This window comes from Penicillium angulare (genome assembly GCF_028827245.1).
Source record: "Penicillium angulare strain IBT 27051 chromosome Unknown utg000004l_segment0_segment0, whole genome shotgun sequence".
NCBI lineage: Eukaryota > Fungi > Ascomycota > Eurotiomycetes > Eurotiales > Aspergillaceae > Penicillium > Penicillium angulare.
The window spans coordinates 4046373-4071168 of record NW_026623163.1 but is presented as its reverse complement, the minus strand read 5'-3'; the positions used below and the strand labels follow the sequence as shown (position 1 = coordinate 4071168).

The 24796-nt window shown below is 46.2% G+C and overlaps 9 protein-coding genes across 9 annotated transcripts; 6 read left to right on the top strand and 3 right to left on the bottom strand.

Annotated features, from left to right (window-relative positions):
- Positions 1-1502: 1502 nt before the first annotated feature.
- Positions 1503-2459, top strand: N7478_005409 (uncharacterized protein; the record flags this gene model as incomplete). The annotated part of the gene is made up of 2 exons (XM_056921623.1): positions 1503-1812; positions 1867-2459. 2 exons carry the CDS (start codon positions 1503-1505, stop codon positions 2457-2459), a joined length of 903 nt encoding a protein of 300 aa, XP_056779660.1.
- A 632-nt stretch (positions 2460-3091) lies between these two features.
- Positions 3092-3775, top strand: N7478_005408 (class I SAM-dependent methyltransferase; the record flags this gene model as incomplete). The annotated part of the gene is made up of 1 exon (XM_056921622.1): positions 3092-3775. One exon carries the CDS (start codon positions 3092-3094, stop codon positions 3773-3775), a length of 684 nt encoding a protein of 227 aa, XP_056779659.1.
- Positions 3776-4454: 679 nt separating this feature from the next.
- Positions 4455-5560, top strand: N7478_005407 (uncharacterized protein; the record flags this gene model as incomplete). The annotated part of the gene is made up of 4 exons (XM_056921621.1): positions 4455-4529; positions 4584-4850; positions 4915-5241; positions 5447-5560. 4 exons carry the CDS (start codon positions 4455-4457, stop codon positions 5558-5560), a joined length of 783 nt encoding a protein of 260 aa, XP_056779658.1.
- A 1481-nt stretch (positions 5561-7041) lies between these two features.
- N7478_005406 (uncharacterized protein) lies at positions 7042-7822 on the top strand (the record flags this gene model as incomplete). Its single annotated transcript, XM_056921620.1, has 3 exons — positions 7042-7235; positions 7296-7536; positions 7586-7822. The coding sequence occupies 3 exons, from the start codon at positions 7042-7044 to the stop codon at positions 7820-7822; spliced, it is 672 nt and encodes a 223-aa protein (XP_056779657.1).
- A 154-nt stretch (positions 7823-7976) lies between these two features.
- Positions 7977-9548, bottom strand: N7478_005405 (succinate--CoA ligase subunit beta; the record flags this gene model as incomplete). The annotated part of the gene is made up of 7 exons (XM_056921619.1): positions 7977-8072; positions 8124-8288; positions 8343-9000; positions 9064-9160; positions 9246-9318; positions 9373-9410; positions 9479-9548. The coding sequence occupies 7 exons, from the start codon at positions 9546-9548 to the stop codon at positions 7977-7979; spliced, it is 1197 nt and encodes a 398-aa protein (XP_056779656.1).
- Positions 9549-10451: 903 nt separating this feature from the next.
- Positions 10452-12894, top strand: N7478_005404 (uncharacterized protein; the record flags this gene model as incomplete). Its single annotated transcript, XM_056921618.1, has 8 exons — positions 10452-11219; positions 11285-11473; positions 11527-11705; positions 11785-11905; positions 11955-12015; positions 12067-12350; positions 12408-12508; positions 12594-12894. The coding sequence occupies 8 exons, from the start codon at positions 10452-10454 to the stop codon at positions 12892-12894; spliced, it is 2004 nt and encodes a 667-aa protein (XP_056779655.1).
- Positions 12895-13487: 593 nt separating this feature from the next.
- Positions 13488-18152, bottom strand: atrF (ABC drug exporter AtrF; the record flags this gene model as incomplete). The annotated part of the gene is made up of 1 exon (XM_056921617.1): positions 13488-18152. One exon carries the CDS (start codon positions 18150-18152, stop codon positions 13488-13490), a length of 4665 nt encoding a protein of 1554 aa, XP_056779654.1.
- Positions 18153-20318: 2166 nt separating this feature from the next.
- N7478_005402 (cardiolipin synthase) lies at positions 20319-21259 on the bottom strand (the record flags this gene model as incomplete). The annotated part of the gene is made up of 4 exons (XM_056921616.1): positions 20319-20587; positions 20644-20966; positions 21025-21065; positions 21209-21259. 4 exons carry the CDS (start codon positions 21257-21259, stop codon positions 20319-20321), a joined length of 684 nt encoding a protein of 227 aa, XP_056779653.1.
- Positions 21260-22716: 1457 nt separating this feature from the next.
- Positions 22717-24518, top strand: N7478_005401 (uncharacterized protein; the record flags this gene model as incomplete). The annotated part of the gene is made up of 2 exons (XM_056921615.1): positions 22717-23703; positions 23769-24518. The coding sequence occupies 2 exons, from the start codon at positions 22717-22719 to the stop codon at positions 24516-24518; spliced, it is 1737 nt and encodes a 578-aa protein (XP_056779652.1).
- Between the last annotated feature and the right edge of the window lie 278 nt (positions 24519-24796).

The window sequence follows — 24796 nt, the reverse complement described above, 5'->3', positions numbered from 1 at the left end:
CCCACATGTTGTCGTACCTGCATGAGATCAAGGCTCAGACTGAATGAGGAAAATGAAAACAGATAAAGCACTACATAGGTGACATTTAGCTTCTCGGTATCCACTGCTGACAGGTTCTTTGGACGAAGGACTTCAATTTTTACACCTGGAATGTCAAGTTGCTGCAGTGTCACCCACCATGATAGGTAGTAGACCTCGGCACGGAGAGGAATACATACCTCCACCGTCCAAACCAGCTGGGTGAATCGCGGTGCGCCACGAACCAAGTTTCAAAATCGGGGTATTGTCTGTTTTTAGCATCTTATTGTTGGTTCAGCGCTGATCTCCGCATTTCAGAGCGCTTCACTCGACTATAACTACTAGTTATATTCATTTGGTATATTTGTTCTGGCTGCGGTTTCAAGTTCTTGATCCATTGCCCGTGCCAGTGACTATGATCTGATAAGTCTAGGTTGAGAAAGGCGCCACCGGGGAGTACGACATTATGCAATATTCGGGCTCGATTATACCACTTTGCGATAGTCCCTTGTTCATGGCCAATTATATGCGAGGATGTGATAGCCGATCAGAACTTATCAAGTTCCTGGATTCGTACCTGGTTCATAGTAGTAGTTCGGTTCATACATCCATGACATGGTTGCTTAATTAAAAGGTATTTATCCGTGACTTCCCCTGGAACAACACGTAAATAGAATACATTATAATTTATTTGGAATGTTTTAATAGTTCATGAAAAGTCTTGAAGTTCTCCATAGTCCTTTCCCTCGTTCGTGAAGGAGGGTACAAAAGTACTGCTTAGCCGCCGATCTAAGGAGACATACCCCTGCTCTTAATGTTTCTAATTATAGCCCCTCAAACCATCAGAAGAGTAAACTCCTCATTTTGAGAGCATGTATAATGATACTGTTTCGTGATCCTTGCTAGTGCATAATTGCTCTCAAGTGCATATCTCGAGATTCTGGCCCCGGGGATGTTTTAAATAGCTCAAAGTGCGTAATCATTTGACAATAGTAGTTTACATGGAAGCTTATGAATCGAGACTGTGCATAAAGGATCCCAATCCCTGTTATTTACACATCTATGATTGATTGGAAGAATACATCCGTATCAACGGCACTTTGACCATCGCCGATTGGAATACATGTTATAGATGGTTGGTTAATGAGACACCGCGCTGCGTGGGCATTTATGCGCCTCTCATCGACTAGTATCAAGATGGATTATGGCCCCGGAATAGCAACGCATTATGTTGTATTATTATATCCAGCAAGGATTATTCTTCTATTTAAACCTCTTATTCTTCCGCCCAATATCTCATCTTTTCCATCTCAACCATCCTTTCCATCTCAACCATCCTTTCCATCTCAACCATCCTTTCCATCTCAACCATCCTTTCCATCTCAACCATCCTTTCCATCTCAACCATCCTTTCCATCTCAACCATCCTTTCCATCTCAAATCTTCTTCTGTTCCATTATAAATCCTTGCGCAAGTCCAAGACAATGATTTCTCCTTCGCCAGCTACAGTATACGATCTGGGTCTCAACGGTGATCCCATCGAGAGTACCAAACGTTCAGCAGCGCGCAAATCGTTCGGCTCATACTCCTGGTCGGGATCAACTCCGTCGCGGCCTTCTTCTCCAACTTTCATCGAGGGGAGGCCAGCCGTGAGCGGTTCAGTCGAGAAGATTGTGAAGCAATTCAGCCGTGAATTTCTTCGCACTCCACTCACTATCTTCACCAGTGGAAGTGACAAGTCCGTTGAGCACAATGAGATTCCAGAGTGCCAATTTAGGAAGGTCTTCTTCACCGGTATGAGACTGCCTATTCTACCATTCCCGATTGAGTCTAACTAAAATTGTTCAGATGATACATCTGTCGTGGATCCGACCGCTGTTAGCGACATGGAAAGATACGTGCGGATGACAGTATTCATCTCAAAGTCCGATGAGGGATTTGAGAATCCGAAAATCTTCGTTGAGCAGCAGGTCTTCCGCAGTGGATGTAAATGCATCGTCGCCCACGTCCTCGCATTCAATGGCAAGATCAAATGCGATGTTGATTATCGCTTCCCTGACTGTGGCGATGAGATTCAGCCCGGTAGACCGCGCGATCTGATCCTTCGCGTGAAGTCGCTAGATGGAAGCATATTTGATAGCCGCATGGCGAATGCCTCCTATTACGGCTATGACATGAAGCGATCTGCGTATGTCGATGAGGAATCCATTTCCCGTGGATTGGATTTGCCTTGGGAGGATGCAAGTCCCATTTTAGCGAACCATTTTACTGGTGAGCATCTTAAGATGCTGCTGAATACGCAGTCGAAGAAGGTTGTCCCTGTTGGAGGCCGGAGAAAAGGGAAGCAGCTTTTCTATCTTAACCTTTTAGGATTCGGTCGTAGGGCTGGCGATGGCAGCTACGTGGGTGATTTGCAGCTTGAAGTCGTTTATGTGTATTGATTCTCAATTGATGCTCACGGTGTGTGTAGTGGCGTTTGGCTAGAGCACATTTCCTGTAATTTTGATATTTTGCTATTTATCCGTTTGTGTTAGCATGAAGTATTATTTTCTGACATTTTCTACTATTACTGGCTCGCTAAATGTGTGTAATTTCCACACTTTGCGCAAATTAGTACGATCCCCAGGGCGTGGTATTCAAGCTTGTTGTAGTCATTATACAACCAATTGCACCCGTAGAAATTAGTATTTAAAAGATAAGTACTGTCGGAAAATCTCATCTCAACCCGAAAGTGAGAAGTTTTTTCAAGTGGCGCTTGGAAATAGATCCCTGATTTTTCCTCGGGGCAAAACAAAAAGGATGCCCACTTCCCCAGCTTACCCCGCTAGTAGCCCGCTAGTAAGCTCCAAGATTGAATCATGTAGTATTCTAAGGTCATAGCAGCTAGTGAGTCACATTTCACCCCATACCATCCCATGAGTCATTTTCTACCGTCATATAATTTTGAAGTACGAGGAGCGGTTCTATTTAAACCCCAGGGCATGCCACAAATATCACCACAACATAATTCAACTGTCCGGTTCTTACGTCCTAACGACTCCACTTCGATTATCAGCAAAGTTTACCCTACAAAATGACTGAACCTATCGACAGCCATCAAATCAAGGCTAATATGAAAAAAGCCTATGATGAAATCTCTCCCTTCTACTTGAAATGGACAGAGTCTTCTCACGCAACGCGCCTGTCTTATGTTGATATTATGCTTAAGTCCATCAATACTCAAACCGGCACCCATCAAAAATCTATACTTGAGCTAGGCTGTGGGGCCGGAGTTCCAGTCACCCAGCTCCTAGCTTCCCAGGAACATACCAGTGTTACTGCAAATGACATCTCCGAAACTCAAATTGCCTTAGCAAAGGAGCGCCTCCCTGCATCCGTGGACCTTATACAAGGCGACATGATGAACTTGGGATTTGGTCACCAACAATTCGATGCAGTCTTGGGAATGTATTCAATTTCTCATATACCACGTGATGAGCAGACTGTTCTCCTTACTCGCATCTTTGACTGGCTCAAGCCTGGAGGACAGCTTCTGGCGAATTTCCCAGAAACAAATTTTGAAGGCTCAACTAATGAATCCTGGCTCGGCGCTACAAATGGGGCCGTGTATTGGAGTAGCTGGGGAAGAGAAAAATTAGTCCAGGTTTTGAGGGATATTGGCTTCGACATTAAGATTGATGAGGTCGTTGTGGATTCGGAAGAAACCGATGGAGTTTCGCGGGATGTTCCCTTTCACTGGATCTTAGCCAAGAAGTGATCATAATGTAATATTACTTGAGATTCAACGGTTCGAATCAGAAATATTACCGCATATATTCTCTTACAGTGTAAACTCTTTAGCATGCGTCAACTCTTACCATTGATATGCAATATATGAACTTGAATTCCACCCGACCCCGAAAACTGGAAGCTGAGATGGAAGTTCTCCTCTCTTCAAACCTTCGTCTCTAGCATCTTCAAAAGGCTGCTTAAAAATCAAGCCTTGTGGCTGTGTTGAAAGTTTCCCGACGAAATAATTTCCCTCGTCATAGTCTTCGGCGCTCAACGTTCCATACAATGATTATCTGACAAAGATGACAGGGTGGGCCCCGGGTTTCGGGTTTAAGTATTTAAGCCAATGATCTGCAAGAGGTCATTCTGGTCTAACCAAGCTTAGACGAGTGATGACTTAGACTAACCTCATTGGGAATTTTCAAGTGGCGATCTTAGACCATTATGACTCCATAGAAATATACTGAAGACGAAGAAAGTTCAGAACAATTGAATGGAAACAGATAGTTAGCACGGAAATTCTCTGGCTTGAATTTTTCCAATGCTATTGTCGAGTCTATTTAAACTGATACATTTCCGTAGAAATAAACTGCATCAATCATTCAATTCAATTCACTTGGATCCTATTTGGGTCTATTACTCCTTGATTATTTCTTTTACGCAAGATGGAATTCTATAGATCCTTCTGTCCTCCATCTCCTGTCCTCACGGAGAAAAACCTGCCCGATCAATCGGGGAAGGTAGGAAATAACTTCGTCAATTCTTATATTATCTCTTCTAACAAACGATCATAGATTTTCATCGTCACGGGTGCCAATTCTGGTGTCGGCGCTGAGCTTACAAAAATCCTATATGGACGCAATGCAACAGTGTATGTTGGGGCTAGGTCTGAAAAGAAAGCCATAGATGCCATAGCAGGAATCAAGAAGGCGCATCCAAACTCGGGTGGAAGACTCGTCTTCCTCCAATTAGATCTCTCCGACTTGACAACTATCAAAGCCTCAGCACAGAACTTTCTGGCTGCAGAATCTCGCCTTGATGTCTTATGGCTCAATGCTGGCGTAAGTTTTAATCAAAAATGTCCGTCACTACTTGGGCTTCCGATTCTGACTACTTTTCAATTAGGTTATGGCGCCGCCTCAGGGTAGCACAACATCACAAGGTTACGAACTCCAACTGGGAACCAACAACCTTGGACATTTCCTCTTTGTCAAATACCTTCATGATATTTTGCGAAAGACGGCGATCACAGCTCCCAATAACAGCGTTCGTGTCATATGGGTATCGTCCTCGGGGGCGATGTTGGCACCGAAACCAGCAATAAATTTCGACAACATGGATTACAGCAAGGATGAAGGAGCTATGAAGAAGTATTTCCGCAGCAAAGCTGGAAATGTGCTTCATTGTGTGGAATTCGCTAATCGTAGTGCGGGAGAAGGGATCTTGAGCTTGGTACGTCACTGTCTGGCATCATTCGGGTTGAACTGAAGCCCTTCAGATTGAAGATACCATCGTATTGATATAAAATCAGTCCTTGAACCCAGGAAATCTGAAAAGTGGTCTTCAAAGACACATGTCTGGACCAGCGGCAGCACTAACAGTGAGCATATTGATAAAGATGGAAATTGCATATTTCGGTTCTAACAAATCTTTTCAGAATTTGATTCTCTTCGATCCTGTATACGGAGCATATACAGAGCTTTATGCTGGTTTGAGCGATGAGATCACCGAAGAGCAAAACGCTTCGTTTGGTAAGACGGCTTCCATCTGATCTGACTACAAATCTCGCTAACATTTAGAAGTGGCACCTTGGGGAAGAGTGATCAAAATCAGAAACGACCTGTGGGATCCAAAGTTGACTGGTAAATTTTGGCAGTGGTCCGAGGAACAAGTGAGGCCATACTAGCCGCATGCTCCTCACCACCGTCATATTGGCAGAGTGGTACTTAAACCCGAACAAGTTTATTATCCCATTTAATACGACTTTGCTTTTCGCATCAAATGCAAGTCCTAATTTATTCAAATTCCCCGAAATAACATCAGAATACGCACACATAGCAAATGACTTTGTGAGACGACCTTTAATCTAGTCAGTCTCTACTTGTGTCAGTAGCGTCCGTGCTAGCCACATTGCAGGGCAACGCACATTACGGTGCCCAAAGTTCAAGCATCCTAGTTTTCTACAGTGGGTCTTCAGCATGGAGCAGATATTTTCAAGCTTCTCCTTGCCAATGGCGCAGATCTGAGTGCCTTGTATAAGGGTGGAGGAGATGCAAAGAAGTGGACAGGGAGTGCAGGATATCAGACTGTTGTGGAGCTTCTATCCGAAAGTACGGGGGAGTATCCTACTACTTAAAAGAAGTCGTTTTTTGCTTGCTTGAATTTGGAAATTTCTATATGCATATAAATCTATCTTGATCAGTTCTCAGATCATGGACATCAATCAAGAACCTGGCGCCAGGGGTACTAGAACCCAGGAATTTGTAATCGCATCAGGGTTTTTTTGGTGTACAAGTATCGATTATATCGCATCGAAGAATGGGATCCTGATCCACATACTTTCTAGCACATTGTAAATAGTAGACTACGACATAGCTGGTAGATCAGCCAATACATGATAGGCGATAACGATAACGCGAGTCCAGTAGCCCGTGGTGCATTCTTCTCCACTCCCACACGCAACGCGGAGTGACTACATCATACTCGAAAATCACAAACGTCATAAATCAATAAAAGCAATTCAACCCCCTAATTTCGCGGACTTAAATCCTGCTGTCGCATCTTTGCCCTCTTTCATTATACAGTCATTCCTCATACTATTTCCCCAAGCCCTCGCCCAAAATGCCACCAAAGCGCAAGTCCACCGAATCAACAACTGCGACCAAAAAGCAAAAATCAAACGCGGTCTCAGATGAGCTACTGAGCATGCCTCGAAACCCTCGCTGGTCTAGGATTTCCGGCTCGGCCAACGCAGACATGTAATATAAATTCCAGACAAGAAATACCGAAGACGCTTATTCCTGGGTCGGCGTTTGCCCGCATCAATTCCAACCTGCCAATGCAGTGGACAAGGAGGCTGAGGTTGGTTTCAAGATCTTACCGCCCATATTGATGATTATATACTAATTCAGGACCAATCTCAACAGAAATGTTGCGATTCCTGCCCCTGCCTCAAAACGCTTGATGAGTTCCCCGGATCACCCTTGGCTCATTACGAAGACATGTTTTGGTAAATCCGTCTGTTACCAAATCATGCACACGCTTCATGATCCGGATGGGTTTGGGGTTAGTGGTACCTATGAACATGGATGCTTCGGAATTCTCGAGTTTCTTCAAAATACGCTGTTGGATTTCTACGAGGCAAAGGGTAACTGGAAAGAGCAGTGGGTGGTTTGCCAATCCCTCTTTCTTTGGACCAATCGTCTACCTATGGAAGATTTACTGTTGTTCGTATTACTTCCATCTTAAATTAAGTGATCCTCTTACTAAATTGACTTATTACATAGGTTAGACGATGGCGAACAGGTTGAGGAGACTAGCCAAATGTTGAGGACCATGTTCCTTACCATGCTTGCAACTCTCGAACAAGAAGGCCTCTTGGGCCCAGGCTCCGAGGTTAAGAACTTAGCCACAAGCATGAAACTTCATTTTGCACTTGGCCGCTCAGAACAAAGTGGTATGGATCCGCTTGCCTACGATGACACCGACCGTGGCGTTCATGTCCTTGCGTACGCCAAGAAACATAAAGTTACTCTTCATTCACCTACAGATATCCAAGGTTTGATCGATGAACTAGGACCTCAAGCCTTCCCTCCCCCGACAAAAGCAACAACGACCCTTGAAGTGGTCCGCTGAGCTGAGTGAATACAAGCGCCGTTACGGCTCACATGGGCGTGGTCTCGGGGGTGATCGTTTTGACTTCACCACTTGGGCATCCGCTGATCGCAAGGCGAGTTCTTACGATGGTAAAGATCTGCTGACACGAATTATGATTAATACGTTAAAGGAGGGTTTAGTGATGCAGCCGGCATAAGTCCGGTGTTAAAGGGTGTGCTTTATTTTACCGTCAAGGTTCGTATATATTGACTCTGCTTTTGCTTTCGGATCATTTGTACACGATTCTTATAAATGCGGTTGTTTAAATTGGAATATCACTTTGTTCAATCTGTTTAGACCTATATATCCTCTCAAGTACCCTCCTCCTTCGTCAGCCGAACAATTGTCTGCGCAGCGCCCTCAAAATCGGCCTCCACCATGATATTGTCCGCTTTCGAATTTTCGATCTGCATCACCTTTAGCAATATAGTAGCCGTGAAAAATATACCATGACTTACCAATTTCAACCCCTTGTCGCAATTTGTTCCTTGCAAGCGTAGGACGACTGGAACCTTGAATCCACCCATCTGAGACGCTGCGGCGAGGATAGCCTCGGCTATCATGTCGCATCGAACAATACCACCATATATGTTGATAAAGATGCCCGTGATCTGCTTATCATTCTGCAGTATTTTAAAGGCATATGAAAGTGACTCTTTTGTTGCACCTCCACCTACATCCAAAAAGTTACCACATCGCCCACCGTACAGGCTAATCAAATCATTAGTTGCCATAGCGAGACCAGCGCCATTGACTATATTTCCGATGTTACCATCGAGCCGAATGTAAGAGAGCCCCAATTTAGAAGCCTCGTACTCCAATTCTTCTTCCGGGGATCGCTCCTCAAGGCTGAAAAGTCCGTGTTGGCGAAAACTAGCCGAGTTATCAAAGGTAAACTTAGCGTCTAGACAAATGAAATCACCCTCTGGGGTTCGCGCAAGGGGATTCAGTTCGAGAAGAGTAGCATCTTTTTGTTCGAATAGCTCAACCATCTGGCGAAGAATGTGCGACATCGTTGCCATCTCCGGATCAGAAAATCCCAGTTGGGCTTGGATATATGCTGTTATTTCGGGACCTATGCCGTGCGGCATGTGAAACCAATATTTCTGTAGTTTGTTTACTTTGGTCTCAATGTTGACGCCCCCCTCATCTGATATGAGGAGTACAGGCATTGAGCGGTCGCGGTCGAAGGTTAATGCGACGTAATACTCCTGTGCCACATCTACTGCCTTGTAGATGTACAGCTTCTTTACTAGCAGTCCTTCAGCAGGCGTTTGCTTTGTTGTTAGGTAATACCCAAGCATGTTTTTGGCACTTTCGAATGCCTCGTTTGGTCTGTGGTTTCAATCATTTAGGATATGCATCAGATAAATCATTCCATTCCAGCAAAGAGCTTACGACTCGACGATGCGGACTCCTCCTTTTCCATCACTGTTATATTTGCCCTTGCCCCGGCCGCCGGCAAGGACTTGGGCCTTCAAAACTGATGGTGCATCTATACTCCATTTAGCATCTAGATCAGGTAATATTCGAAGTTGGTCTGTTCGAGAACGAATTCTAGATCAAGGCAAGTAACTCACTAATGCTTGACACCACTGCCTTTGCTTCTTCTGGAGTTATGACCACATGGCCGTTGGGTACCGGGATATCAAACTTGACATGTTATTCAACCAACTGATCGACTAAGCGGAGGATAATTAAGCTCACATGTCTCAAGAGCTTGTGCGAGTTGAATTCTAGTAGGCCTAACCTACGCAGTTGAGTTTTGAGTGGTCCCCGAGACTGCGGCACTATTAACTCAAGGAACCCTTACACCTCCCCAACTTGGGAACAAGGTCATGTACCTGCTGGAACAGACGAGGGATGGTGCGGCGGCTCAGCATTGGAAAGGATGGACTTTGGTGAGTACGAAGGTATGCAATGGATGAAGGTATTGAATTTTCAAAGCCCTTCCTCTACTACATAACACTCGCATTGATATTCATGAATGTGGGGTTTTGTTTGATGACATCAAGACTACCTCTCCCGGTCACACGCAACCAAATCTTAAACTCAATTACCTACCCCGGCTTTTATTACTAATATCGACAAAGAACACCGAATACTATTACTTAGATGAGATGATCATGGTCAAGGTAATAAGACTAAGGTTTTAAGTTTATTGATGACATTTCCAAGGTTACTAGTAGGTGGTGACTAGTCATTAGTATCGATCTCAACCTTAACAATCCTAGCACGAGGCTCCCATCTTGATAATCAGTACTAGAATTTGAATACGTCCGGTCCGAGTAGCTGGCGTCATCCTCCTACATTGATCGCCCCTCCTGTCGCTCGGTCAATCAGTGGAGCTTTCAAAATATGTGGTCCTTTTTATAAAGATGTTTTGATATCATTATATACTAAAAAGAGAATATACATATGGAAACCGTGCGTCATGCTAGATTGATGGGTGCTCTGCTATCACGTGACGACCCACCTTCTCAATTGGGCCGCCGCGTTGATCAAGTCAACAACCTGCATCTCAAGTGAGTGAAGGGAATCGAATTCATCTCAGCGTCATTTTCTTCTTCCTGTGTCAATGTGATACTCTACACTTGAAGTGATTTACCGGCTGCTGTAACGATCGTTGACTCGCCAAAATTTAAACCACTTGCCAACATTTCAGTTCACCCTCTTATCACTTACTACTACTGCCATCACACATTTATTCCCCGCATTCCATCCATTTGGCACAACTTTATCTTTGCTTCTTCCTTTCCTGAGAAATCACGAATCGAAAGCTGGGAATGGATCCCGAGGAGATAGACGACCCCTTGCTAAGACAGGCGATTGAGGCTTCCTTGAGGGATCTCAACGGCGATTCCGAGCCCTCTGCATCTCGCCAACCTTCAGATCATGTGGTGGACCTGACTAATGATTCTGATGACCATGAAGAGTTATTCCCTAAGTCAAAGGCCACTGTTGGCTCTGATACCGATGACGAAGCCGAGCAAGAAATGCAAAACGACGAAGAGCTCAGACGAGCAATAGCTATGTCATTGCAAGATCAGTACCAGGGCAATAGCCCATTTGAAGGGGAGCTACAAACTGAACAGCCTGATCCTCCTCCTATGGGAATGCTAGGCCTGGATAGAAAACAGATGGAAGCGGAGCGCCGCGCTCGCCTGGAAAAACGCAAAGCAGAGAACTCTGTATCGTCACCAGAACAGTCTCCAACAAAAGTTTCCAAGGTAGAGGATCGATTAGGCGCAAACCAAAATATCCGAGAACCCAAAACGGTTACTCAACCATCCTCGTCAACTCACTCAGCATCGCCGATGAGACCGACTGCACGCCCAGGAATTCAGTGGCCGCTGGGAATCGTCAAAAAGACCCATGTTCTAGGCACAGAGCGTGGCAGTGATGAAATCAGGATTGAAGAGGTCATTCAAAGAGCAGATCTAGAACTTGCAGTTTTCAGTTCGTTCCTATGGGATATGGACTGGCTTTTCACGAAATGTGACCTCTGGAGGACACGATTTATTCTCATCATGAGCGCCAAGGAACAAGTCCAGGTAAGATAACACACTGTAATACGCGACTCAAATTGTATCTCTATGCTAATTGAGTTTGCTATTAGCGAGATCAGATGAACGAAGAGACTAAGGGCATGAAGAACCTCCGCTTGTGCTTCCCGCCAATGCCTGGCCAGGTCAACATAATGCATTCAAAACTAATGCTCTTATTTCATCCTGAATACTTGCGTATAGTTGTTCCTACGGCCAATCTGACACTGACAGACTGGGGAGAGAATAAGTTGATGGAGAATGTCAGCTCAGTTTTAGCTTTCCCTTTTCTCTTCTGTGCTAACATTTCAGACAGACAGCTTTCCTTATCGATCTACCATTGAAGGCTAACCACAAGACCCCAAGCTCGAAGACATTCTTCCATGAGGAGCTTGTCCATTTCCTGAAAGCCAGCACTCTCAACGAAAACGTTATTGCCAAAATGGACAAATTTGACTTCACCGAGACTAAACGCTATGCGTTTGTTCACACAATGTCAGTAAAGGAATTCCCATACCCTTGAATGCCCTTTTTGCTTTCGTGATAAGGGACTTTTGGTCTAACACTTATCCAGTGGTGGGACCAACGGGCCTAATTCCGAAGAGTCATGGAGACGAACTGGCTATTGCGGCCTAGGTCGTGCTGTGAGCCATTTAGGTCTGCGATCATTTTCACCCATCAACATCGATTTTGTGGTACGTAAACCAATATAACTATAGGGAAGTGAAGCTCAAATATTCCAAGGCGTCATCTATCGGGTCTCTCAATGACGAATTTCTTCGTGCTATGTACTTATCCTGCAAAGGTAATTCACATTCTCCTTTGCGTTCATGCAAGAGCTTATTTGAAATTACAGGTGATGATGGCCTTGCTGAGTACGCAATGCGCTACAATAATTCGTCTTCTGTTTCCCAATCGGCCAATAATCATCACCGGCACATGATGAAAGCTGGCGATGAATGGCGAGACCGCTTTCGCGTCTATTTCCCTTCAGATAAGACTGCACGTCGCGCGCACCAACATCCGGAAGAGACTGCTGGAACTGTATGCTTCCAGTCAAAATGGTGGAAGGCCGCTAAGTTCCCTAAACATGTTCTGAGAGACTGTGTTAGCCACAAAACTGTCTTGATGCACAATAAGGTATGAATCTGTTCCGCGTTTCTAGACCTATTCGTTCATGTACCTAATGCCCCCAAGCTCGCTTTTGTCTGGCCTTCGGAGCCCATAGCCCTCGAAAACAATCAAGAATGCAAAGGATGGGCTTACATCGGGAGCGCCAACTTGTCCGAAAGCGCATGGTAAGACATGATCGAAAGCCTGACCCCTCTCTATTTCTATTACCATTTTATTATCTTTTCTTGATGAACTAATGAACCAAAAAAGGGGCCGTCTTGTCAAGGACCGTACGGAGAATAAACCTAAGCTTAACTGCCGCAACTGGGAATCCGGCGTGTTGGTCCCAATTATCACTCCCATCGATACAGCTTCCGACTCAGGCAAGAGATCTGAAAGCTCCTTCTCAGAGGGAACACTTCAAGTAGGCAGCGAATCGTCGACTCCGAAAATCGAAGCATCCAACCTCCCAACGGAGATCTTCCAGGGCACTGTTCCAGTTCCCATGAAAGTTCCTGCCCCTGCGCTGAGCCAGAGTCGGCCGCCTTGGTTCTTCATGGGTAGAGACTGATGATCTCATGTAAGGGTTCCTGAAATAACTGTCCAACTGGGGACTTGTTTCTCGCGAATGCATGAATGCATGACTGATATTGAATGCCGAGTATTGGCTGGCTCTTGATTGCCCCCCCCCCCCCCCGAAGTATTGTACTTGCTTAGGGGGTAGGTAGGTAAACTTGACCTAAATCTTGAATCAATTCCACGGGTGTGAGATCTGGCCAACAAGGCATGTCATGCGTTATGTATTACGCTCCAGGGTTCAAAGAGAGTACTCTTTAGCAATGCGAACCAATATCTATAAGGATATTTCAATCTATTTTAATTTGAATATTCTATGTACTTTTTTAGTGCCAGGCTATCATAAGCGCTAGACATCCCAGACCAATTTGGACCTTTTGATATCAACAAGAAAGAAAAGGAAAGAAAAGAAATAAAAAGAAGGTGAAGAAGTATTAGACAAGTCAAGTCAAGACATGCCAGGACATGCTTCATGTCTCCTGACATGCTGCACAGACGCTCCATGTAAATGCAAATTAAACATCAAATGAAATATGGGGATTTCGCAGACAGGTAATCAATATGCTAGAAAGAGAGCACATCATAGGTCTACTGCTGATTCTGCTCCTCCTTGTTCTTGCCCTTGAACAATCCCTTGGTACCCTCAATCAGCATACCGCCCAATCCGAAGAGATATCCAAACCCGAAGCTCCATCCACGGACCCGGACAGTGTAAATGAAAAAGTAGACGAGGAACCAATTGATGATCACAAATGCGAGGAAGATGCCAAAGCAGCGCCACTTGTCTCCCTCATGAACATTCAGTTGGTTCATGTACTCCGAGCCATCCTTGTACTGGCAGTACTGACAGTCAGAAGTATCCGAGGTACTGACAAGATATCCAATGCCGGCAATCTTGCTAACATATTCACCTGCGTATTCACCACATGTCATGCCAGGGGGTGGGTTGAACTTGGTAGTCTCTGCCTCGGCACAAGTGATTTGGACAGAAGGGAGGACTGCGGAAAGAACGCCGCGCAGCCACCAGGTTACCGGGTTTACATAGTACATCCAGTACTTCCAGAAGACAGGGTACTCTGAGTATGGACGGACAATACCGTTGAACAAGTTGACCATGACGAAGAAGAAAGGCAGGATGTTGGAGATGACGGTGAATGAGGGAGCGAAAGCGCAGATCCACTGGCCCCAGGAGGCTTGGAAGAGGAAGAACAGCATCGACATTAAGAAGACATAGCCTGCGCTGGAGGAATCGGTGGGCAGGCCGACTGGGTAGTACCAGAAGAGCCAGTAGACGAGACCTGTCACGATGGCGGCGGGGATCTCACAGACGACGTTGGCAGTACAGAAGGCGAACCAGCCATAGATACGAGATGGGTATTCACGGGCTTCCCAGAGGGCGCGGTTGATATAGAACTTGGGGACAACAGAGTTCAGGACGATAGGGGGAATCAGGATAATAAGGAAGGCAGAGAACATGCGGTCTTGCATGCTGGCAACGGTGTTGGGGAGCATCCAGAAGGTAAAGCCGTTGAAGATACCGATGATCACGCTGACGAAGAGTTTACCGTAGTAGTAAGATGGGTCACGCCAGTACTGGAGGAAAAGTCGCTTGGTGAGCAGCTCAGTTTGAACCATAGTCGGCGCGGCAAACTCATAGTTCGTGCTACCCGATTCTTCAATGGGGAGCTTGCTGCGTTCAGCTCTGATGCGTTCAATTTCCTGAAGCATTTCACGGTTCTGTTCGGAGCTGCGCCATTCTTCGTTCCAGTCAACTTGCTTGCCATTGCGACTGGTTGCTTTGGCGGCAGTTTCCAGGATGAACTCGGCCACGTTCTTTGAGGGTGGGCAGACAAATCCACGGTCGGCAAAGTACTTAATTACGTCGGAACCTTCTTTGCCAACGGAACCGAAGTAGAAAGTGTTACCGCCGGGGTTCAGGGCGAGAATCATGTCGAACTGCTGGATCAGCATTGAAGAAGGCTGGTGAATGGTGCAAACGATGGCTTGACCGGCTTGAGAGAGCTTCTTCAAGAACCGGACAATGGAGAAAGCAGCTTGACTGTCGAGACCACTGGTAGGCTCATCCAGGAAAAGGAGAAGACTGGGCTTAGCGGCAAGTTCAACACCAATAGTAACACGCTTCTTTTGCTCGACGTTCAGGGAACCAATTATCGCATCTTGAATCTCTTCGAGCTCCAGGAGATCGATGATACGGTCAACGTACTCGATCTTTTCTTCGCGAGGGATGGTACGCTCCTGGCGAAGAATAGCTGAGAATTCGAAAGCTTCACGGATAGTAGAGGTATTGTCATGAAGATCCATTTGCTCACAGAATCCAGTACCGCGTTGGAAGTCAGGGCCAAGCGGGTGGCCATCAACAAGCATGTCGCCCTTGACAACGCCCATCTTCTGTCGCTGAGCCAAAGTGTTGAGTAGTGTCGTCTTTCCGGCACCAGAAGCACCCATCAGAGCGATCATAACACCGGGTTTGGCATATCCATTGACGTTGTTCAGAAGCTTGCGAGTTCCATTACCGTAAGGCACTGTGTACTCGACATCGGACCAAGTGAAGCATCGCTCGCTCGAAGAAAGTCGGTTGAAAGCAGCATCACCAGATGAAGAAGAGGATCCATAAGCACGGGTGACCGCGGCATCATCACTTGTCTTGCCAATATTCTCTTCGTCGTTGGCTGAGCTAGAAGTAGCAGCAGCAATCTGCTTGGAGCGCTTAGACTTCTTGAAGACCAGGGCACCGCCACCGCCACCAACAAAGGAGAGGAACTCGGCAGCCCAGACAGTGACCAGGATATAGAGAACAGTAAAGGCAATGACGACGCCGAAATTGCGCCACAGGTGGCTGCGGGTGAACTGGAAGTTCGCTTCCAAGTATTGAGAGCCAGGAACAGATGTTTGATCTACATTTGTGCCAGTCAAGGCACAGCCCTGGTAGCCAGCCCTAGCTCCCGGGCCACTAGGCACAAGTTGCTCGGCCGCACATTCCATTACCCGGTCGGAAAACTCGTTGCTCAAGACAGACTCGTAGGCGTATGAGATCGGATTAACATAGAAGAGCCATCCAAACCAAATCGAGCTTCCAATAAGCGTTTGCTTCGGAATCACGTAGCCCACGTAAAGAATCAGAAGGTTCAATGCAATACCAGCAAAGCGAACAGCGTCATCAATAGTTGGTGAAAGCGCTGCAAACATTCGGTACATGGAGGTGATGCAGAACGTGGTTGTGTACACAAACAAGAAGTAAATAAAGAATTGAGAAGCAGTGGTATCCAGGCCTGTCATGAAATAGACGATGATGGAGAACGGAACAACCATGCAGAAGATAGCGGGGAAGTCAACGACTACACGCGCGATGGCAACGGCAGACGGACGGTAGAAAGCATAATCTTTGTGTCGAGCGACGATTCCTCTGCCTGTCACAGCAGGCATGAGCTCGGTCAATTGCAGCCAGCCAAGGAACAGAATAGAGAAGAAAAGAGCACCACCACGAGAGAAAGCACCGCTAGTATCCATCGATTCACCGTAAAAAAGAGAGGCGACGATCAGACCGTTAGAGATAATAATGAAATACTTGGTATAAAGAGAAGTCTTATCACCCCAAAGAAGCCAGAATTCTCGCTTGACACAGGCGGCAACCTGTCGGACAAGAGAGACTGTGTATGGAGAACTTTTGGAGACAGTCTTACTCTTGGACTGAGCAACGCTGCTCTGGAAGCGACGAGTATCCTCTTGCTGAGTATCCTCCAGACGCTTCTCATAGTTGCACACGTCATCCCAAATACGCTTGTAGGCGGTGCTGTTTCTGAACACCTGTTCGAGCTCCTCTGCGGTCTTCGGGGTTGATGCTTCGCAGCCGATCTGAAATTGGCGGGCGTTGGGGTCACAAAGGGAGGTCAAGAAGTCGGCGGTGGTTGATTGCTCGGGGCAGTGGAATCCGAGGTCAATGAAGTACTTGCGCGCTTCGTTTGCAGGGCCTTGGTAGAGCATGCGACCATTGTCAATGACCATAACCTTATCCATGAGTTCGTAGATACTTTCTCCAGCTTGGTAAAGGGTAACAAGGGTAGTACGCTTGCTGACGTCGGTCATGATACGAAGTGACTTGGCGTAGTCAAGGGCAGTGCTGGCATCCAGACCACGAGTAGAGTTGTCCCAGCAGACAACAGTCGATTTCGTAGCCAGAGTCTCTGCGATAGAAACCCGCTTCCTTTCACCACCAGAAACACCACGGACATACTCGTTACCGACTAAAGTATTCTTGGTATGGCTGATACCAAACATCTTCAGAAGCGCATCGATAATAACAGGAATGCTTTCACGGTCATGCTTGCGAGTCTTATTGATAAGCGAAAACTTCAAAGTTTGCCAGACGGTAAGCGAGGGGAAATGTTGATCGTCTTCGGGGTTGTAGTTGACTTCACCACGGAAACGGCGGTTTTGTTCCTCTGCTGAAAGGCCACCATAGCTGACCTCGCCGTTGACACCAGCGAAAGCACTTCGGTCGTTGGCAACAGCCTTGAGAAAAGTAGTACATCCGGCACCAGGACGACCCAAAACAAGCATCATCTCACCCTCTCGCACAGTACCACTAAAATCGCTGATCAATTCGCGAATTGGCGGCTTCTTACCAAACCGCAGCTGGGGAACAAAACGGCAAATGACATTGTATAGATCGGGGCCAAATGTGCCTACGACAGCGTGAGGAAGGGTCCGCACGAATGATGCGCCTGTTTGCACACCCATGACGGTGAGGTTCTTGAAAACGACACCCACCATCTTGGCAGGGTCACCGGCAGTAGTGCGACGCTCCAGATGTCCACTGACAAGGAAATCACCTAGATCGAATTCGCCATCTTTCTCGGCATCGGTTTCGTCTTCCAATCCCTTCTCCTCGTCGTGACGCTGGCTAGCGCGGGATTTCAATTTGTGGATGCTCTTTGCGGTATTCGAGCGAGTGCGATGCAAGCTAAGGCGGGTCAATTCGCGGCGCATCTCCTCCAAGTCTTCAACGGCGCCGGTGCGAGAGACTGGCTCTCCGGCCTGCAACTCACCCCAGCGACCTTCATTTGTTGCATGGGATGTGGCGGTAGAGGAAGCGCTCGACACGATAGGTTCGGTGGCAGGCTCGGTGGCGTAAGCTTCAAGCGCCTCATGGTTGTTGGATTCCTCATTGTTGGTAAAAATTTCGGTAGTGTTGTGATTTGATTGTTCAGATGATTGAAAATTGGATTCGGACATGGTGGTTTGGTGATTGGATTGCTCGGAGTGGTGACGTTGCGCCTCCAGCGATTGATGGTCGGAGTCCATCTTCGCCGGAGTCGAGAATCTACTAGCGAAGCTCAATTGCGGGTATTTTAGAATGTATTAGGATGATGAAGGGGTGTATGTACAGGAGTCTTCGTCCAGAAAGTAAAGAAAGAAAATAACATAGAAAAAAAGAGAGTGGAGAGTGAGTTGGGGAAGTAAAAAAAAGAACCGAGCGCGATTGAAGAGCACGTTCTCATGGTCGGTATAAAAAGAATATGCGTTCACCTTCTTTAGCTTATGCAACCAAAGTCCATTAAATCCGGACCCATTTGTCACATTGATACAATCCTGCCAATCAAAGTCCTAATATATCGGTTGCGGACGGTGATAAGGAGCTTTAGTGGGTCCAGTGATGACTCAAGTTGATTCATCTTTGGGCGGTTGGGTCCGCTCGAGCCCACACGCAATGAAAAATCAGTTTTCGATTTTCGATTTCTTTCTGTTTGCCTGCTTAAACGGAGATAGAGTCGGCATTTAACCGTTCACCACTAAATTCTAGCGTTATTATTGGATTAAAACCTTGGAAATGCAGCTAGAGCGGAATATCGAATTCCTTCGTGGAGCCGACCTAGCGAACGGATGACAAGAAAGTGGATCCTCGTAAAAGCTGGAATTTATATTCCGCGCTGTCCTGCAAGCTGCAGAAAGAGAAAGAAAGAAAAACTCTGAGCTTGAATAATGCATTGGCCTTACGAGGGTCCCCACTTTTGTGACCTTGAATCATGCCCGGCCCGAATATGGGATTACGGCTTGAAGATTAACGTAAAAAAAAAGTGATTTTCCTCCCCGATCTTGTGGAATTTCATTTCCCGCCTTTGTAATTGGATTTTTAAGCCTGCTTAGCAATCCCAAAGCGGGGCCTGGATCCTCTTTGCCTTGGCAATGTGGCTTCTACTATATGCCACGTTCGGTTAGAACCTCTCCAAACGGTTCTGGGCCCAGTGAATCTACCGACCCGTTCGCGTGGTTCGTACCAATATAGGTTCTACATGCATAATAGGCTAGGATCCCCTTGGAAGATCGGGCTTCTTTACCCTTCGTGCTCTGACAGATCACATGTTAAAGACGCAGCTTGTACTTCGTGCAGGCCACAACGGACATATGTCCCAAATGGAAAACGAATGCATGTACAAACATCTAGATTAAGGCGTGCTGGCAAGCATCCGACTGGTTTGTCTAATAACACTGCTCTTCTATTTGTTTGTCATTGGACTCCCTTCATGTTTGTTCACTCCGTACTGCTTATCCATGTGTGCGCTTTGAAATAGAAATTGATCATACTGGGCTTCTCATGTTCACCGCTTGGAACACACATACCAAAGCATACTTGTCAATAGTCTCCATTAAATCACAGCCTATCTAAACACCACCTAGCTCACTTCGATAGGTAGTTGTAAAACCGCGACCTAGAAAGTAACCGCCCCCTTGCAATGTGTATATTTCAACCCTGGAAGGTTGTGAAGAACCAACTTTGACTTGAATCCCTGAAGGCCACTGGTAGTACTAATACTACTTTATGTTTCATTGACCGAACAACTGAGGGTTTCGATTCTACTAAGTAGTAGAATCTTGGAACCGTGGAATTAATATTCTGTATAGGCTTGATTTGTATATTCTGTCCAGGTGTCAAGCTTCTCTATTGCTACATATTTTATGTTACAGTGTGATTTTATTTTTGATCCTTCAGGATTCGCACTGCATCCTTGCCGAAAACATATCCAAGACCGGACCAGATGGTTGTTGTTGCAACAACATACCTAGGTGCAAAATCGCGTCAGTAAGAACATCAAAGCGCAAAAGAAAGATGAAAGGAGGAAAATAGCGAAAATGCAAAAAAAAAGAAAAACATGCAACAGTCAGGATTCGCATGTGGTCACCCACCATACTACTAACTGACCGGCGTGTGGCTTAAGTACGGCTGAGCGGACGGGAAGCCCTGTTCTCCACACCCTGTGGTCGCATGTACCAGACACTCCCACACAGTGGTCTATACTGGCCGCCTGCTTGCCATGCAGTCTCACAAATTGCAGTTATGAAGAAAAACACAAGGAAAACTTCAAACACAAGGAAAACTTCAAAATAGACGAGGATTTAGACTTACTGGAATACTGTCATGGCGTCTTGCAGATGCCAAGCGCTAATAAAAGCCTCTGGAAGCACGGGAAGTCCGATCGCACTACCCACCAACACCAATTGCAGGGCAGTGTTAATCTTGGAGATTTGAGTCGGCTTGACTTCAGCCGATGGAAGTGAGAAATCCCAGTAGCGAGCCATAGTCTTGGGTGGAGGTAGGGAAATCCATCGATAATAGATCGCCGAAATAGCCAATCCGATGTCCCGTCCGATGATAACAACGGCAAGCCACACTGCGACAGGGGTCAGGGTAAAACACAACACATGAAGCTGGGGTGCTGCCACTTACCAGGAAGAGACCCGTTCACTGCCAAACACGCGACTCCAATCGTCATCAACAGTTTATCGGCCATGGGGTCAATAATGGTGCCAACCACAGTTTGCAAATTATACTTCCGGGCGATATATCCATCAACCATGTCGGTGATACCGGCATAAGCGAAGAGAGACAAGGCAGCTGCATGGTAATTGTGGACAAGCAGATATCCAACCGCAGGTGCAGCCAAAAGTCTAGTGAATGTGAGGAAATTCGGAATGGTGTAAATATTCTCACGTGTTTTGGCAATGGGAAGCTTCGACAACAAGAGCTTGGCAGCAGCGGTTGTTTTAGAGCTGCTGAGATATTAGTTATCGAGAAGGGAGATACTTGCGCACGAATGTGAATACTAACACTTCAGGCTTGGGTTCTGGTTTGTTCCGGTCATCTGGAGTCTTTGATGATGTCCATCGTCTTGAGGATCCCAGTACCAATATTCTAGAAGCTGGTGCTCTGCAAACACGGGATTGAATATGTCTTGTATTCGGTCAGATGATGATATATGTATGAATGTGGATAATCATTGCAAGAATCATACCTTATTGGTGATCGGGTCAAGCCAGGCAACTTTGTCAACGTGGACATGCATTGGGAGCGCATCACAGTCTCTCGCAAGACGTGGATCCCATGTGGACGGGTAGAGCCGGCGCAAAGCTGAGAGCTTTGAGTTGCGCCAAAAAGTGGCAGCCTTTGGGCTGCACTCCTGGTCATCATATTGACACGGCCTCCACAAAAATAGAAACAAAATACAAATAAGAATCGAATGAGCTGGCGAGAAGATCACGTGGTGGTGTAGAGTTGTGGCAATGAGTGGTCAGGAGTAAGCACGATGATAACCCAAACAAGAATCAAAGTAATAACCAAAACATGCCCGAAACTGTTTCAAGAACTGTCCAGTAAGCAGGAACCATGGAATACGGAGCGAAATACTCAGAAAAGAACGTGATGTCAATACCCAGCGTCGTAAGCAGAATCACACGATCAAAATAAATGTGTGAGTTTATGAAGCAATTCAGGCTGATTTGAGAGATATTGGTCTTTGGATAGGCACTTAACCAGGCAGAGACTCAAACAGCAGCTTAAGAGGCCTTTTGTCGTAGGTAATACACGTCTCGCCAAACCGAGGCCCCGGACGATGAGGAAGTTCGTCTTCGCGGATTTCCAGAGTGGATATGGCGGATTATTGTTAATCCGCCCTCCGACCCCAGCTGATGCACGATCTCGTCTCATGCTCATGATCTTCCCCATTACTTACGGGGGATCAAGATGACCATCTACAAACCAGATTAAGATCACCACTAAAGAGATGATGCATATCTTCTACTTGGAACTTTGTGTATATATCTGCAATAATATTGGCTTTTCAAAAGTTGAGGTACGCGTTGCCACCTAGGTAGTCATAAATGCTGTGTGATACTTTCCCGCATATGGCCCGCTATGCTGCAACAAGACAAGCAGACGCGTACAACGGCATCATAAACTGACCGTCAAATATCATTCTGGCCAATGGGTCGCGCACTGTGTATTATACATCACCCGCAAAAATAACGTTGGGAATTCATGTGCAGCCACCCAGAGTTTTGACCCACCCGACTGTGACTAAACCCAGCCACATATACGGATCAAGATTTGACTACTTTGTGTGTTTGTGTCTTTGTCCTAGACTAATCGTTTTTGTTGCCACAAGCTCATATCCTAGTAACTAAAAGACAATATAATATTCTTGTCGCCATGAAGTCTGCCAAGAGCCCCTTGAGTCATTATGGCCGTCCGCACTACGAGCCTCACCTGATGCCGATCTACACATGACAGCCGAGCCCGCCTGATAATACACATCATCGAAAACCAGGGATCTACCTAGCTCTCAACTAAAATATTTACTTACTTTGACCCTACATACATCGACTTCAAAATATGTTGCCGTGAGTTCCAAAGCAGCCCTCACTACATACAGAGCTTCTCGAGTCCCGATGGAGAGCAAACAGCGATCTATATTAGTGACAGCGGTGTTGTATCGTTGCCTCTCCCGACCGGTGCCCATATACAATGGCGGCTTCAAAGAAAACAAAAAATGGCATGATACATGAGCCCTCCCTTCCTCCTCCAGTCCTTCCCATCCCAGACAAGACTAAGGCACGACGAAAACATAAAAAAATCATCGATCCAAACATGTCAAACCCTCGGCTTCTCGTAAATCGTCCCTGTATTTACGAAAGAAAGCTACCGGGTGGCGCCTACATTACAGCACACGTCCAAAGACTCCAACATGGGTTCTATTCCAGCCCTGTGGTCTCAGACACCGATTGCGAGCATGTTGACTTTCTCGGCGTGAGCTTTGTATTTCATTCTTCCCAGACCTCAAACCACCGCTTCAAATCTGCAACTATTCGAGCGGCTATATATGGGGACCCGAAGATTCCGGACTTCAAAGACAATACCAATGGATATCCGCCAGGAAACCCACGGTTCCTCATGCATGCTCCCCATCTGATTTTCGGGGCAGTCTCACCTGAGACTATGCAGTGGACTTTCAGTCTAGCGGGCTCACTCGGTATCTCTGAAGCACCCGTCAGTGCCAGTGTGATTCCATCAGGCAGCGTCAACAAGCAGTTCCGACGTTACGAAATGATGCATATCCAAGGCTCCTCCCGTACGCTCAAGAGCCCCGCCGGCCCCGAGTATGATGTCGAAGCCGGCGAGATTGTCTGGTCGCTCGAGGAAAACAATCTTCAACGATCGGGACTTCCTCGAGAATTTACTTTTGTTATGCTGATCGATAAACCGGCTGCTAATAGCAAAGTTAACCTGCGGCTTGATATTGATCCTGTTCTTACGACATGGTATGGCAACTACCCTAACTTGATGCTTTCCTTGTCTACCTTTCAGCCGTTGGTGCGTCGAAGCGTCGACTTCAATAAGGAAATCGGGCAGAGGTTTACACCTGCTGATGGGGGTTCAAGATTCAATTTTGCAGCTCTCGAAAGTTCGTTTGATGAGTATATTGCAATGCCGGGAAGGAAGTTCACTCGAACGGTAAGATTGTCCCATCACAAATAGTTCACTGATGCAGCAACAGAAAATGCTAATTCTACAAATAGGTCGAAATTCCTCCAGAGCCCCAAATGCCGCAAAATAATATGCCTCAAAGTTACCCAGGCCAATACGGCAACAACAGCCAGTATGGAAATGGACAATATGGCAACATTGGACAATATAACCTTTTGAACCCAGTAACGGAGATGGAGAATGAAGGATTCTCTTTCAGAGATAACATCACTGGAAATCTTCTTATGGCTCAACTCCGCCAGTTGCAGGCGAGTGGTCAGGGTACCTCAACGACGAACGCGACAACTGCATCTAATAACAACGGCACTGGTAACAACAACACTCCCATGGCATACAATACTATAGGACCCTCTGGAACTACGCATACGCTCAATGTCAGATTGTTCATCGAAAATGGAAATACCGTTCAATACCCAACTCACCACTCTCCTACGCATGTGCGCAATACCAACACAAATTTCGCACATCAATATTTCCCCGATGACCCAACACGAAACCGAAGCCATAGTTCTCATTCCGGCTTCACTGCTCTCACTCTCGACGATGATAGCAACGAAACGGAAGGCTGGTTGTCGCGGTACCGAATGGATGACCATACTCGTGCTCTGATGGTTCGAGGAAAGGTTCACGAAGAGGAAGAGGCCGTTAAGAGTCCTCCTCAAAAATCCCAACCACGTAGAAGCAGTTTCGAGCGTGATAGTCAAAGCCGGGTCATGACGCTTGCTAATGTGCCTCTCACCCATAACCTTCTTGCTTCTGTCAGAGAAAATGCGCATTTCTGAGCGTTAGCATTTTCATAGCGGCGTTATATTTCCCGGATAAAAATTATAATTGTTTATTTCATGGTCTAAGCTAAAGGATGAAAATGATTACCCTGTTGACTACACTTCCCCTGTGAAGTCATCTCTTTATATGGTTTCGACTAAGTCCGGCACTTAGGTCCCCTGGTGGTGATAACGACCGGAGTAGCTTTACTTCGTTTCGTAGAACTTGAATGATTCGACTCATGCTATTCGATCACACATTCAACCTCAACTCCATGGTCTATACCGCGAACTTT